Below are 12,826 nucleotides of genomic sequence, written 5' to 3' on the forward strand. Positions count from 1 at the left end.
TTCTAGGATTTTGATTTTAAAAATATTAAGTAAATTAAATTAGCTAAAAAATTAAACTACGTTTATGTTTAGATACCTGGAATTCAATTTTATAAACACATTTTGTAATTTTAGTGTATGTAATGCACAATGTTCATTATTTAGTTTATAGTCATGCAAGAGCTTTGAAAATGTTTTAAAAAGATGACAATGCCAGGACTTCCATAAAATAACACAAGTATTTAACTTCAGGTTGCTGCATAGTGTTCCTTTTTGATGGCTGCCAAAATGGTAACAAAATTAGTGTCGCTAAAACTGGTCTCACTTTTACTAATAAGCCCAACATCAATCCAAGCTATGATTTCTCTCAAGCCTGTAACATATCTAACATTTGCTATTCTAATGTTAGAAATATCTACATAATTTCTTTGATTAATGATATAATCCATCTCAGAAGTTTGTGAAGATTGAATGAACTATTCTTTCTGCTGTTGACCTGAGATATCTTTTCTCTTTTTCCTGTTCTTTTGCTTTTGTCTACACTATTCTACCTTATTTGTTTCTCTGTTCTTAAATGTCTCTCAATTTTTAAGAGGAATTTGACTTTCTTTGAGGCATTGCAAATAAGCATCTTTCTTATAATCTGAAGTACAGGAATTTCCTCTACAGAGAGCAGTTAGGGACTTGCATTTCAAAATATCGAGCAATGTCTAAATTAGTTTCAAGCTTGTATTTCTACTTAATAGTTACTTCACATTTTAATAACCTTTAAATGAATATCCTTCACTAAACCTGCAATTGAATAGTTTTTCTTGTTAAGAATTTTTCCTGAAGATAGAGGCTTAATCTCAGCAAATCCTTGTGACTTGCATTCAGACAGTTATTTCCTTGTTCCTTGGTAGATATTATTTATTGTTTTTCATGTTATAAAAATTAAACAATCAGGAAAGGAATAGTACAGGGTTTTAAGGTAATTTTCAGCTCCTGTGTTCAATGTAAAAAAAGAAATATTAATTGTACAATATAAAAGTAAAAGTTTGAAAAGCTAGACTTTTTACACAACTAATAAAATACTTTTCAAGTTTTTAAATTTTAAAAACACTTTTTACACAACTTTTTACAAAAAATATTTTCTAGTTAAACATAAATGAATTTTGGTTTCTAAGTTTTCTTTGACATATTTATATATGAACACATACTTTACCCTTCAACTTATTTCATGACAATCAAATATTATGACACACCTTAACTATCTGTAAATGCAACTAAGTATAAAATGAAAAGATACAACTCCTGGCATAGTTTGTGGACTGATTTTACAAAGTTCAATGATAAGGGAACCATAAAATAAAAACAAATGTTCATTTTCAGGTAAGCGAAACATTGCACCAAAAACAACCTAGATATAGAGTATAATAGACAATTTATTCACACACATAATATTACACACACACACACACACACACACACACACACACACACACACACACACACACACACACACACACACACACACACACACACACACACACACACACACACACACACACACACACACACACACACACACATACACATACACAAACATACACACAAATATACACATACACATATTATTATTTGAAAACAATATCAAAAGTGAAAGGCCACGTTGTTTGAAAACATAAAAGGCCAATTGAAGACCTTAGTGCTAAAAGTACATAAGTCACATTTTTGTCAAAATCAAACCAAACAACTATTGCTACTTTCCCGCTTAAGCTTTATGTACTGTTTAAATATGGAAACTTAATCATGTACTTAAGTCCCCTTTCTAACCAAACCAAAAAATAGAAACACCAACTTTTGTGGACAAAAATAATTAAGTCCAATGTTTCGGTGCTAAAAGTTCTTAACTTCGCTTATCCAATCATTTTGCTCCATTTGGTCAGTTTTGTTTTATTTTCTAAACCTAAAACAATCACGGACAAAGAAAATTTACAAATTGATGAAAATCAACTGAAAGCAAAAACAAGAAGTCTAACACCATCAAAATGGAAAAGAAATAAAATCAAATTGGCTAAAGTTAGAGGTAATAATTTCATTAACAATGTTAATGTTTAGATCTCGCTACTTAGTATTATTTTAACTCATCATGATTATTGATATCATGATTTTGTATTACAATATTGCACTTTTTTCTTGTTATTATTAGTTATTTATTATTTTGCATTAAGAAAATTTATTACTGAGTTTAATATTACAAAATTAATAGTGACAAAAAAAAAATCAAATCTTTTCAGGAGAAACACACACATCTTATGGAAACAAGATCAAGCCATCAAAGAAGCCATTTATTGTGGAATGTCGCTGTAAATGCTTGAAAAAACTTACTGAAGATGAGAGACAAAGAATTTTTACAGCCTTTACTTCTCTTAAGGACCATGAGACTCAACATGTATACCTACATGGATGCATAAGTGCAAATCCTGACATTGGAATGCGTAGAAGGCCAAGAAAAGAAAATGCTAAAGAGCGAAGCAGCTTTTCTTATTCTGTAACTGCTGAGGAACAACCTATTTCTATATGCAAAGCAGCATTTCTTGGTATACATAGCAAAAAGGAATCAAGACTAAAAAGAAAAGTACTTAATTTTTCTGTTAGCCTTGCAGATGGACGTGGTAAACATAGCAATCCTAAAAAGATTGATGAAGATATTTGAAAGCGTGTTTGTGACCACATAAGAATGTTTCCTGTACGTGAAAGTCACTACAGCAGATCAAAGAATCTGCATGAGAAATACCTTGATGCCTCTCTGACTATTGCTGAAATGCATTGTTTATTTATTTACAACAATCTTGACCTGCAAGAGACATGCAAATACTGGTTATACCATGACATTTTTAACTTTGAGTTCAATATTAAATTTGGATTTCCTCGCTCTGACATTTGTGATAGATGTGAGAGATTTATTGCTGAAATAAAGACTTCTGAACTAGCAAATAACAATACTTTATTCAAAAACCTGAAAACACAACATGAGCTTTACATAAGGACAGCTAATGTTCAGATCACAGAAGCCACCTCAGCTGCAAAGCTAAGTCAAGGCACTGCAGTAGTTTGTATAGATTTTGAAAAAAACCTGCCACTGCCTTTAACAGGTATTGGACAAGAGACAACTCTGGATACATAATTTGTGTATACATGACAATGTAAATAGTTTAGCAAAAATGTATTTGTATGCAGAACATTTTGCAGCCAAAGGCCCAAATGAGGTAATCTCTTGTCTAGATCATTATATTTCCATACTTGATAATTCCATATCAAAGTTAACCATGTTTATGGATAACTGCTTCTCACAGAACAAAAATCGGTACATATTTGCATATCTGCAGGGCATTGTAAACAAAAGTCCTTTTCTGACAACAGTGTATGTCAACTACCCACTTCCAGGACACAGCCAAATGCCATGTAATTGGAATTTTGGACACATAAAAAAGCGGAGGCAAAGTAAAGACATGTCATTCTCCCTTCGCAGTGGGTTTCCCTCATTTAGGAGTCAGATCTATCAAGCCCTTTTGATGTTGTGTATGCTGAACATCCCCTTACAGACAACATGATGGATGATGGGACTCCTGTTTTTAAAGTCCTTGACTTTAGAAAAGCATTTGACCCCCTCTTAAAACCCATCACAGCCATCAGTGAATTCAGAGGGGCTAAGTTTGAAAGGGGCAAGGAACCCCTCAGCAGAAATTCGATGACAACTGACTTCAGATTTAGTACCAACATTTAACAGGTGAAAAAACTGTCTACTCTTTTATCCATCAAGCCCAATAGGACATATGTCAATTTCCTGCCTGTAAAGACTGCGAAAGCTAATGACATAAGGGAACTTTTAAATTATGTAAATATTCCAGCTGAAGCCACTTTTTATAATAACATCAGAGGCAAAGACCCAGCTCTTGAACATACCAGTGTTATTGAAGAAGTTTAACTTGTATTTGGAATTTTTATAAAGTGATATAAAAGTTCAGTGTTATGTTTTATTTTTATAATTTTGTGATACTAATTTATAATAAAAACATGCTAAAAAATATAAAACATGGTGTTAGCAACCTCATCCTGTAAAATAAAAACCAACTAACTGCTACAAATACACAAATGAATAAAAAATTTATTGAAAAATTAATTGGTGAAAAAAGTACTTAAGTACTGAATTTGGACAAAAAGTACTTAAGTCAAAAAACAAAATAGTCATTATCTAAAAATAATTCATGGGTTTATAGCTAAAATATGCCCATATATATTCATTTGACCTCTCTATATAAAACCAAATCACCAGAAATGGTTTCATCTATATTGCCTGATTTCAGTATCAGTTTGAATTTTCGAGCTCCACTATCTCAAAATGGGTATTTTGTGACTTAAGTACTTTTAGCACTGAGGTCTTCAATTAGTAACATAATAACATGGTTAAGCAATTACTAGAAATACAGAGTATAAAGTTAGCTTTTTCCTTCAAACACTTCAACGCTTTTCAATTTACTATGGTACTTTTAAATTTTCTACTTTAATTAAAAAAAACTCACTTTAAATCACTTCAAATAAATCAGATTTGAATTAAGTGAGCACACTTTATTCACCAAAAACCTTTTTATGGTGTGAAATTTAAATCAGCACTGATTACCTAAGCAGAGATGCAACTTGACAACTCTTACTTAATGACTTCTGAAAAAAAGTAGGATTTAAATATTATCATGATTTCTTACAAAGCTTAACTCAATGAACCAACATTCTTTTCTGAAATAAATGAAATTTTAGGCAAAATGTTTGATGATGTCTTTATTAAGTGTAACGAACAAAAGAGAAAAACTTTAGATCTGCATTTTAATTTGAAAATGTTACATACAACAGAGAAAATATTGGGATATTTAGATTGAACAGTTTCTATACTTGAAGAACAAGTGTAAGACTTCATCCATTGCTATCAAAAGTTGTAACTGATCTTCTTGCTGTCCAAACCCACAAATTGTTTTAACTGAAAGAGTGAACTTTATGGGAAGGAGTAATTGTAATATTGTAAGAAAAAGGTGACGAATTGATTTAGCCAAAAAGTAACAAAAATATTTTGTTTAAATATAAATCCAGCTTATCATACAAATATATATTTTGCAACAAATATTTAAATACTGATGTCCTTAAATTACTGATTTAATTCAAGATTTGATTCAATTAGTGTATGTGTGTGTGTACACATACACAAGACAAAGATTTTAAATATACTACACAAAATATTATCATATACCTTTATTTTAAGTTAGAGAAGAAAAAAAAAATGGAACTGAAATTCAAAAAAAAGCTACAAAAATATTTAATATAAAATATAAAAATATACAAGAATATTTAATATAAAATATATAAATATAAAAAGCAACCATGATCTTCTTACCTCAGTGATTATATATTCAATTGGAACTTTATTTCTAACAGGACAATTTATTAACTGACTTGCACTAAAGAATAACAATGTTTTACTTTATTTTTAACATAAGCTGCAACACAATCTTCTAAAAAAAAATTAGATTTTTTCCCACTTTAACTAAAATAAATTTAAAACTAAAACTAGAGTTTTTGTAGAGTTAAAAATTTACACCTTCAATTATCATGTTACTACTTGATTTTTAAATCCAATCAAAGAAGATTGATATACACTGTCATTACAGATATCAAGGCAATATGATACTTTTAAAACTATCAAATTTCATCCAAATTCTTACCATTCTTTTCTATCCTTGTAATGTGTACATATTATGCGCCAGATGCTTTCTTCTACCAAATATCTTTCAATTGCATGAGCTCCAGGAATTGGTTTTTCCTAAAGAAATCAAAATAAATTGTAAAAATATGAATGGAATTGAGATTTACAATCAGCAACATTCTTTTGTATATATAAAAATATATATATACCTCAGGTGCATCAGCATAATCAAACATTCTAAAGATAACACTAGGTAGAGGATAAATACTGATATCAGTGTGAGGTGGAACATCAAACCAAGGTATTGGGTGCTAGTAATTGATTAAAAATTGAAAATCTAACTTTTAAAATAGAATATTTAAGAATCATTTTCAATAATTAAAACTTGTTTTAAAATTTATAAATTACTACAATAAGAAATTCTGGCATTTATACCTCAAAAAAAAAAAAAAAAAAAAAAAACCATTTAGAAAAACATAACTCACTGGAAGAGCTTTACAAAGCACACTGTGAAAAGCTTGATATGGCCTTCTGATGTGTTTCTCCTTTGAAAAAGTGTTCAAATTTAAATTTCTATGGTGTAAAAATGTTTAAACATAATTAAAAAAACAATATAATCAATAAACACGCTGAGTGTTTCTTCATCCGTTAGCATACTTTTCTGGCTTGTGTTTTCCATAAAACTCAATATTAAGTTTTTTTTGTCTTTATCAATAATCCTTAATGACTCCACAAATTTTGCTTCTGCTCCTTCTCCTATTAAACGCAATGCCTGAAGATATGTATTAAAGACTTGAACCCATATTCCTTTCTTAGTAACATGGTATTTTTTCTTTTTTTTGCTGAATTCTGACAAATCTCCATAAGACACACATGGTCTTCCACATTTTTCAAAAGAAGTAGATGGCGTGGAGTCAGTAATTGCCTCTCCTGAGTTTGGTAAAGATACACAATATTCAGAATCCAACCACTCACTGTTCTTTAATAAAAAAAAAGCTTACTTTTCCATGATGCCTGCATCCATCGTTTATTAGACGACAAAATAATGTGCCTTTGAATATCAATAATGATGAAACACAAGTTTTCCTCAAAAATTTGATAATTTTCTTTTAGAATTGTTGACAGTGCCACAACTGTTCTTCCTCCATCAATATAGGAAAGCAGTAATTTACATTTCGAACACTTAAAAGTTGTCATTTTAACAAGTCACTAAAGTAACGTGTGTAATATTCAATAGTCAAATGTGTCTGTTTAATTTCCACTGTGAATTTGTTATACTGATATGTTTCAACTCTTTATATATTGGCAGTGTACATTCACCACAAAGTGAGTGCAAAAACACAAGAATCAATCAAAAATATCAATAAAAAATTGAAAATAAATTAAAAAACATATACCAAACTATTGTTATAAATGAACAAAATTTGAAACCACAATGAAAAGCAGTTTTCTGTTTTTTTTTTTTTTTTTTTTTACTTTTATCAATTTTACCCTGATAATTTCAGAAACTACACATTTCTGCACCTCATTCTTATAATGCTTTTAACAAACACCTAGGCTACAATACTATATTAAATGTAAAGTGTGGGTATTTTTTTTTTCATTTATTTTATTGTTCAAATAATTACTCCTAAACTGAACCATATAATTAAAAGTGTATAATTTTCTTAAACTCTCCATAAGATGAGCTTTTCAAAAATGTATAATACTTTATAATTATTCCTAGAAAGTTTTAGAAAATTAACTTTTAAAGTGATGAAATGAACAGGTTTGAACTGAATATCTACAAAAGTAATAAACAGTAGGGCTTCAAAAACTTTGATTCTACAAAAAATTATGTAAAATTCCTGCATTATAGTAATGATTGACTATTAGACTATTAAATAAAAATGAAATATAATGACAGTAGCAACATTAGTAAAAAACATTTATTATATGCTGTTATTCTAACATTTTCCACAGTGCAATCTAACACCAAATAACAACACCAGTATCCAGATAATTTTTCAAATTTAACCTTTTCTGTATGGATTAAATTTCAACTTGGAGAACAGACTTAAAAAGTCTATTTTACACTACTTATGTATGTACACTAATTAGGAGTCTTTATAATAATTAAAATTTCACTCGCTAATTAGATATGATTTTTATTTACTTATTTATTGGGTACCGTGGTAAATATTCATATTTTTATTATCTAAACATGTTTTTCATACTTCTAAGATATTGTTTAGTCAATGAGATTACATATAGTTCATTTTAAATAACAATAATAAGCAAAATAACATCAAGAACTTTAATGATGTCATATGTCGACTTTGTCAAGCTAAGTATACCTAGAATGATGCCATAAGTTGGCTTTGGTATGATAAAGGTTAAATTTGTTTTCAGAGGGGTTTCTTTTTTTAAGAAAAAAGCTTTTCATACCTGCCAGTCATCTTCTTTCATTGTTCTGATTTGCTCCCATAAACAATCTAAATACTATGAAGTTGAACTATTATAACATAGGTAATATTAATTAAACAATGCATTTAGAGTATAAAATACCATTAGCAAAATTAATGTTTCCTGTAACAAATTATGATTATCCATAAAAACTTACTTCTTCTTGAGGGTGAGGCTTGTCAGAAGACCAAACTCGAAGGGCTTTAGTATGAAGCTTGTTACGCTTGCTATCAATAAAACCAAATAAGAATTATTGTAGTCTTTCCTTCAAATAATGATAATATTAATAATAATAATAATAATAATAATAATAATAATAATAATAATAATAATAATAATAATAACAATAATAATAATAATAATAACAATAATAGTAATAATGATAATAAACAATAATAAAAGTGATAATACCCTCCTGAGGTATTTTTTGAATAACTTCACTCATTTACTAAAGTGTTTCATCTATATATATATATATATATATATATATATATATATATATATATATATATATATATATATATATATATATATATATATATATATATATATATATATATATATATATATATATATATATATATATATATATATTTACTAAATATGTTTCACTAATTTACTAAATATATGACATCTATTTGCTACTATTTTTTTACTTAATTTTCATTACTTGTTACACTAATTTGGTCTTTAAGAGTGTAAAACAAGTGTATAGAGCTGTAGAAAGAACAACTACAAAGAGAAATATTTTGCAATAGGACAAAAATTAGGTGAAAGGAACAAATCATTGTGCATTTTTAGATAATTTCAACTTCTTGAAAAAGGTATTAGAAAAAAAAAAAAAAAAAGAACAAATGGAGTATCTAATAAATAGTACTGGAAGCCTTTTGATAAAAATTTCTTTTGATGACACTGATTCTTTTTGAATTTTAATATGTGCAATAATACACAATTTTTCAAAGTTTTGATTTTTTTTTCTCCTCAAAAATTGTTTTTCAGAAATTCTTAAAGGTTTTTTCTCAAAAACATGATTTTAAACATTACCACTTGCAATATGCACCCAATGCTTATGTGGTCTGCAAATAACTTTGCAGACTGTAAACTAGGCAGGAATTCCTGTTTTTTCAAGACTGAAAATATTGATATCGTAAAAAATACTATAAATAAATAAATCACTGGTCTAAAATTCTATTTCATGTTTATTTTGACCAGTGAATAAACTCCTGAATCTGTTTTCAGCATGGCTGATTAACTTTGCACTTTGATGACATAGTACACAAGAATGGTTGTAGTTAAAGATTATTTGATGTTTATCTTTCTTAAGTATTAACAGTATAAAAACCATTTAAACAAACTATGTCAACAAGAAATATAAATTGCATTTTGTCAATTATTTAATTTTAGCTCCACAACAATTAGTTAAAACATTTCAAGTTGCAACCTAGCCATGCTGTCTTACACATCTTTTCTAAATGAACACTAATGAATATAAAACATAATCAATTTAAAGATATTATTCTAGCTATGCAATCAATTTTTTATTTAATGATTGAGAAACATTAAAACTTTAAAAGCTTAACTAATGGTCATACATGGTTCTTAAAAATTAAAATAAAAGCCGAAAACTACAATAACAAATGGCAAAATGTTTACACAAAATTTAGGAAAGTATGTTAATGCAAAATGGCACTTTAACAGAAATTTAACAACTTCAAAAAGGAAAGACTTTATTATTTAAACTAACAGAAAAAAGAAACTTTTTCTAATTCAAAAAACTGAACCTTATAAAAGTTCCAATTGAATCAAGTAATCTTTCAAACTCTTTTGGCTTTTTTGCTGAAAGCTCTTTTCCACACTAAAAAAATAAATGTGAAAAAGATGAATTATAAATAAAAAAAAAAGCAATTAAAGATAAAATTCAAAATGAAGAGAGACAAATTTATGCATTTAATATTAATTATTAACAAATAAAGAAACAGTATAAAAAACTAGCAGTAAATAAAGAAACAGTAACTCAGCAATATAAATTGGACAGCACAAAGTAATTGAGAACTAGTAAAAACATAGCAGCTTGCCAAAAGCTTAAACTTAAGGTCAATTTTTCATTTGATTTATTAATGGAATATAAGCATCTGTGTCTCGTTATTTCTTTATTTGAGACAAGATAAGACGATGATATCCGAGACACAATTTTTAAATTCCGAAAGAAAATTTATTGTCCCGGTTGATAACTTTATTCTGGGACAGTTTATTCGTCAATTTTTTCTGATACATTTCTCTTCTTGTTATGCTTGTTCCGGTTCATTTTGAGAAAACGATTCTGAGACGCAGACCCTTAATGGAATGATTCATTTCTAATTTCAGAGTTATATAGAAAGAAAAAAAAAAGCACTACAACTTGTGGTACTTCTTTTTTGTTTGTGTTTTTTCAATAACTTCTATTATACATTCATGTTTATGCTCATGTTTTTTCTGTAAAATCTTAAGCAGAAACTTAAAATTAACTTAAAAATTTAATTGAAATTGAGGGATTTAAATTTAAAGAATTCTTAGATTGCTGTTTTATGTCGTGTCCTTGTTTTTGAAGCATTTGTTGCTAATTGCAATAGGTAGAAAAGAGAATTGGATAGGAGATTCTTATTTACTACATCAAGGATTCTGATGATGTAATGATCGGGAATCTTTGATTCAAGTTTTGACCATTACAATGTTTTTCATTATGACTTACAAGCAAAATCAAAATTAATTTTGAGATGTACAGAGTGATCAGAGCAAGATAAGACCATTTTTAAAGTTGATTATTTAACTCTTAAACAGTTTGTATTTATATTTTTGTGTTTAAGTAAAAATTCATACTCATGCTTAATATTTTTAAACACTTAATAGATCAAAGTTATTAAAAAAAAAAAAAAAATTCACTATGGAAAAAATAAGATCAACAGTTTCTCAGCTGTTTCAAACTAGAAAAACACCAAGTGAGACTTAAGATTTTGAAACCTTAAGTTAGCCAATCTGGTGTCTATATAATCTTAAAGTGTCTCAGAGAAACTGGTTCTGCTCTTCCAAAGGTGAGAAGCACTCCAAATCAAAAAACCAGAACACCCAGCCTAATCAAGAACATTCAATAAAAAATCAGGAGAAATCCAAAGAAAAGCATAAGAAAATTGGCTTCAGCAGTAAATGTCAGCTATGGTACGATGCAAACCATATTTGAAGTTCATGAAAACTAACAGCATTCAAAAAGAGCAAAGCTCACCTGCTTTCAAACCACCAAATCAAAATGGTTGAGTGGAGCAAAGCTTCTTTTTGATAAGCTTAAAGATGGCTCACAACCGTCAGTGCTGTGGACAGAGGAGAAATTATTTACAATGCAAGCAATACACAATAAGCAAAATGAATAGGACATTTATAGAGACTGGGATTACTCTTCAACAAGACGGACCTATATCTCATATTGTAAACAGTGTTCAAGATTGGTGCATGGCCATTATGGCAGGATTCTGGGCAAAGGATTTATGACCAATTTGGAGAACTTTGGAAAACAATGTTCATACTCTCACCAAATTTTAACAACACTGAAAGCTAAGTTAAGAAACTGTTCAAGCAACAGAATATTCAAGCAACATAATTGAACTTTACATTAACCAATAAAATGATTTGAACACTTTTCAAATAAAACGTCAAAATGACAAGATTTCTTAAAATAAAATTGCATTGTTTTCACTTAAAATAAATATGAAAAGCTAATGACCATCCTTTGGTTTTAAATTGGTGATCAAAGATGACTGTTTTGCTACATTCCTGAAATTGGATCATGACATTGACATTGTATTTCCTGAAAAAACCATACCAGTATTGTAATGCCAGTGCAATAGCTTCTTAACACAGATTTGTAACAAAGAAAACTATAAAAACATGTTGGCAACTAAATATCATAGCTTTGTGGCTAACAACATCTTAATGATTATGTCTCTTTATTGTTTACGTATGTCATTTTTGTTACAAGTAGTTACCAACTAGCGGCTACTTGCTACTTAAAATAAGCTAGTGATCCACATTATCAAACTGCTTTCATCATTGTTATGTGTGTTGCAAACTTGTTATTGGCTCATTTCTTGTTAGGTTGCTATCAAAAATATAACAACTTTTAACAGGGTGCTTAACAGCTTGCTACTTTACTAATAAACATTTGTATTCTTTTAGGTTTAATACAACAACCAATGGATCTTTAAAAGCAAGAATGAAGTATCTCTTGTAATTGTCCCATAGGTAGTGTATCATTTTAACTACAAAGTATGAGTTAATTAAAAAAAAAAAAACACTTATGATCACTAACACCCTCTGAACTAGAAGCTCTAACTCCAAATCATTTTGGGTAGATATTTTAAGTAAATTTTGCTAATAAAATCCCAAGTGAACATGTATGATCCTCCTTCCTTTTAACAGTTCTCGGTAGAAGAAAAAAAAAGTTTTTTAAAATATATCACTTATCAAAACATAAAGACTAAAAGTAGTTTTACTAATACACAAACATACCCATGGTAAAGATGACAGTATACTGTACACAAACCAATCTGAACGAACCTAAAAAAATATAAAATATAAACTATAAGCATTGACAAGAATGTATTAAAGAACTTCAAACTTGGATATTGCCTCAAAAATGCT

The 12,826-nt window shown here is 28.5% G+C and overlaps 1 protein-coding gene and 1 pseudogene across 3 annotated transcripts in view; one reads left to right on the plus strand and one right to left on the minus strand.

Moving 5' to 3' along the window:
• Positions 1-12,826, minus strand: part of LOC145187369 (nuclear cap-binding protein subunit 1-like) — a 49,701-nt gene that overhangs the window by 14,251 nt on the left and 22,624 nt on the right. For all 3 annotated transcript variants that reach the window (XM_090088270.1, XM_090088275.1, XM_090088262.1), the window contains 9 exons: positions 12,695-12,742; positions 9,940-10,013; positions 8,316-8,385; positions 8,141-8,194; positions 6,199-6,258; positions 5,923-6,024; positions 5,733-5,830; positions 5,405-5,468; positions 1,268-1,378 (listed from right to left, as the gene is read on the minus strand). In XM_090088270.1, coding sequence (XP_089944396.1) covers positions 1,268-1,378; positions 5,405-5,468; positions 5,733-5,830; positions 5,923-6,024; positions 6,199-6,258; positions 8,141-8,194; positions 8,316-8,385; positions 9,940-10,013; positions 12,695-12,742 — 681 coding nt within the window. The remainder of the gene's footprint in view (positions 1-1,267; positions 1,379-5,404; positions 5,469-5,732; positions 5,831-5,922; positions 6,025-6,198; positions 6,259-8,140; positions 8,195-8,315; positions 8,386-9,939; positions 10,014-12,694; positions 12,743-12,826) is intronic.
• On the plus strand, positions 1,847-3,949 carry LOC149893057 (uncharacterized; annotated as a pseudogene).

The sequence above is a fragment of the Hydra viridissima genome, unplaced genomic scaffold (assembly GCF_058129835.1).
Source record: "Hydra viridissima isolate aposymbiotic clone 2 unplaced genomic scaffold, HvirCarnegie_v1 scaffold_1, whole genome shotgun sequence".
NCBI classification, from domain to species: Eukaryota; Metazoa; Cnidaria; class Hydrozoa; order Anthoathecata; family Hydridae; genus Hydra; species Hydra viridissima.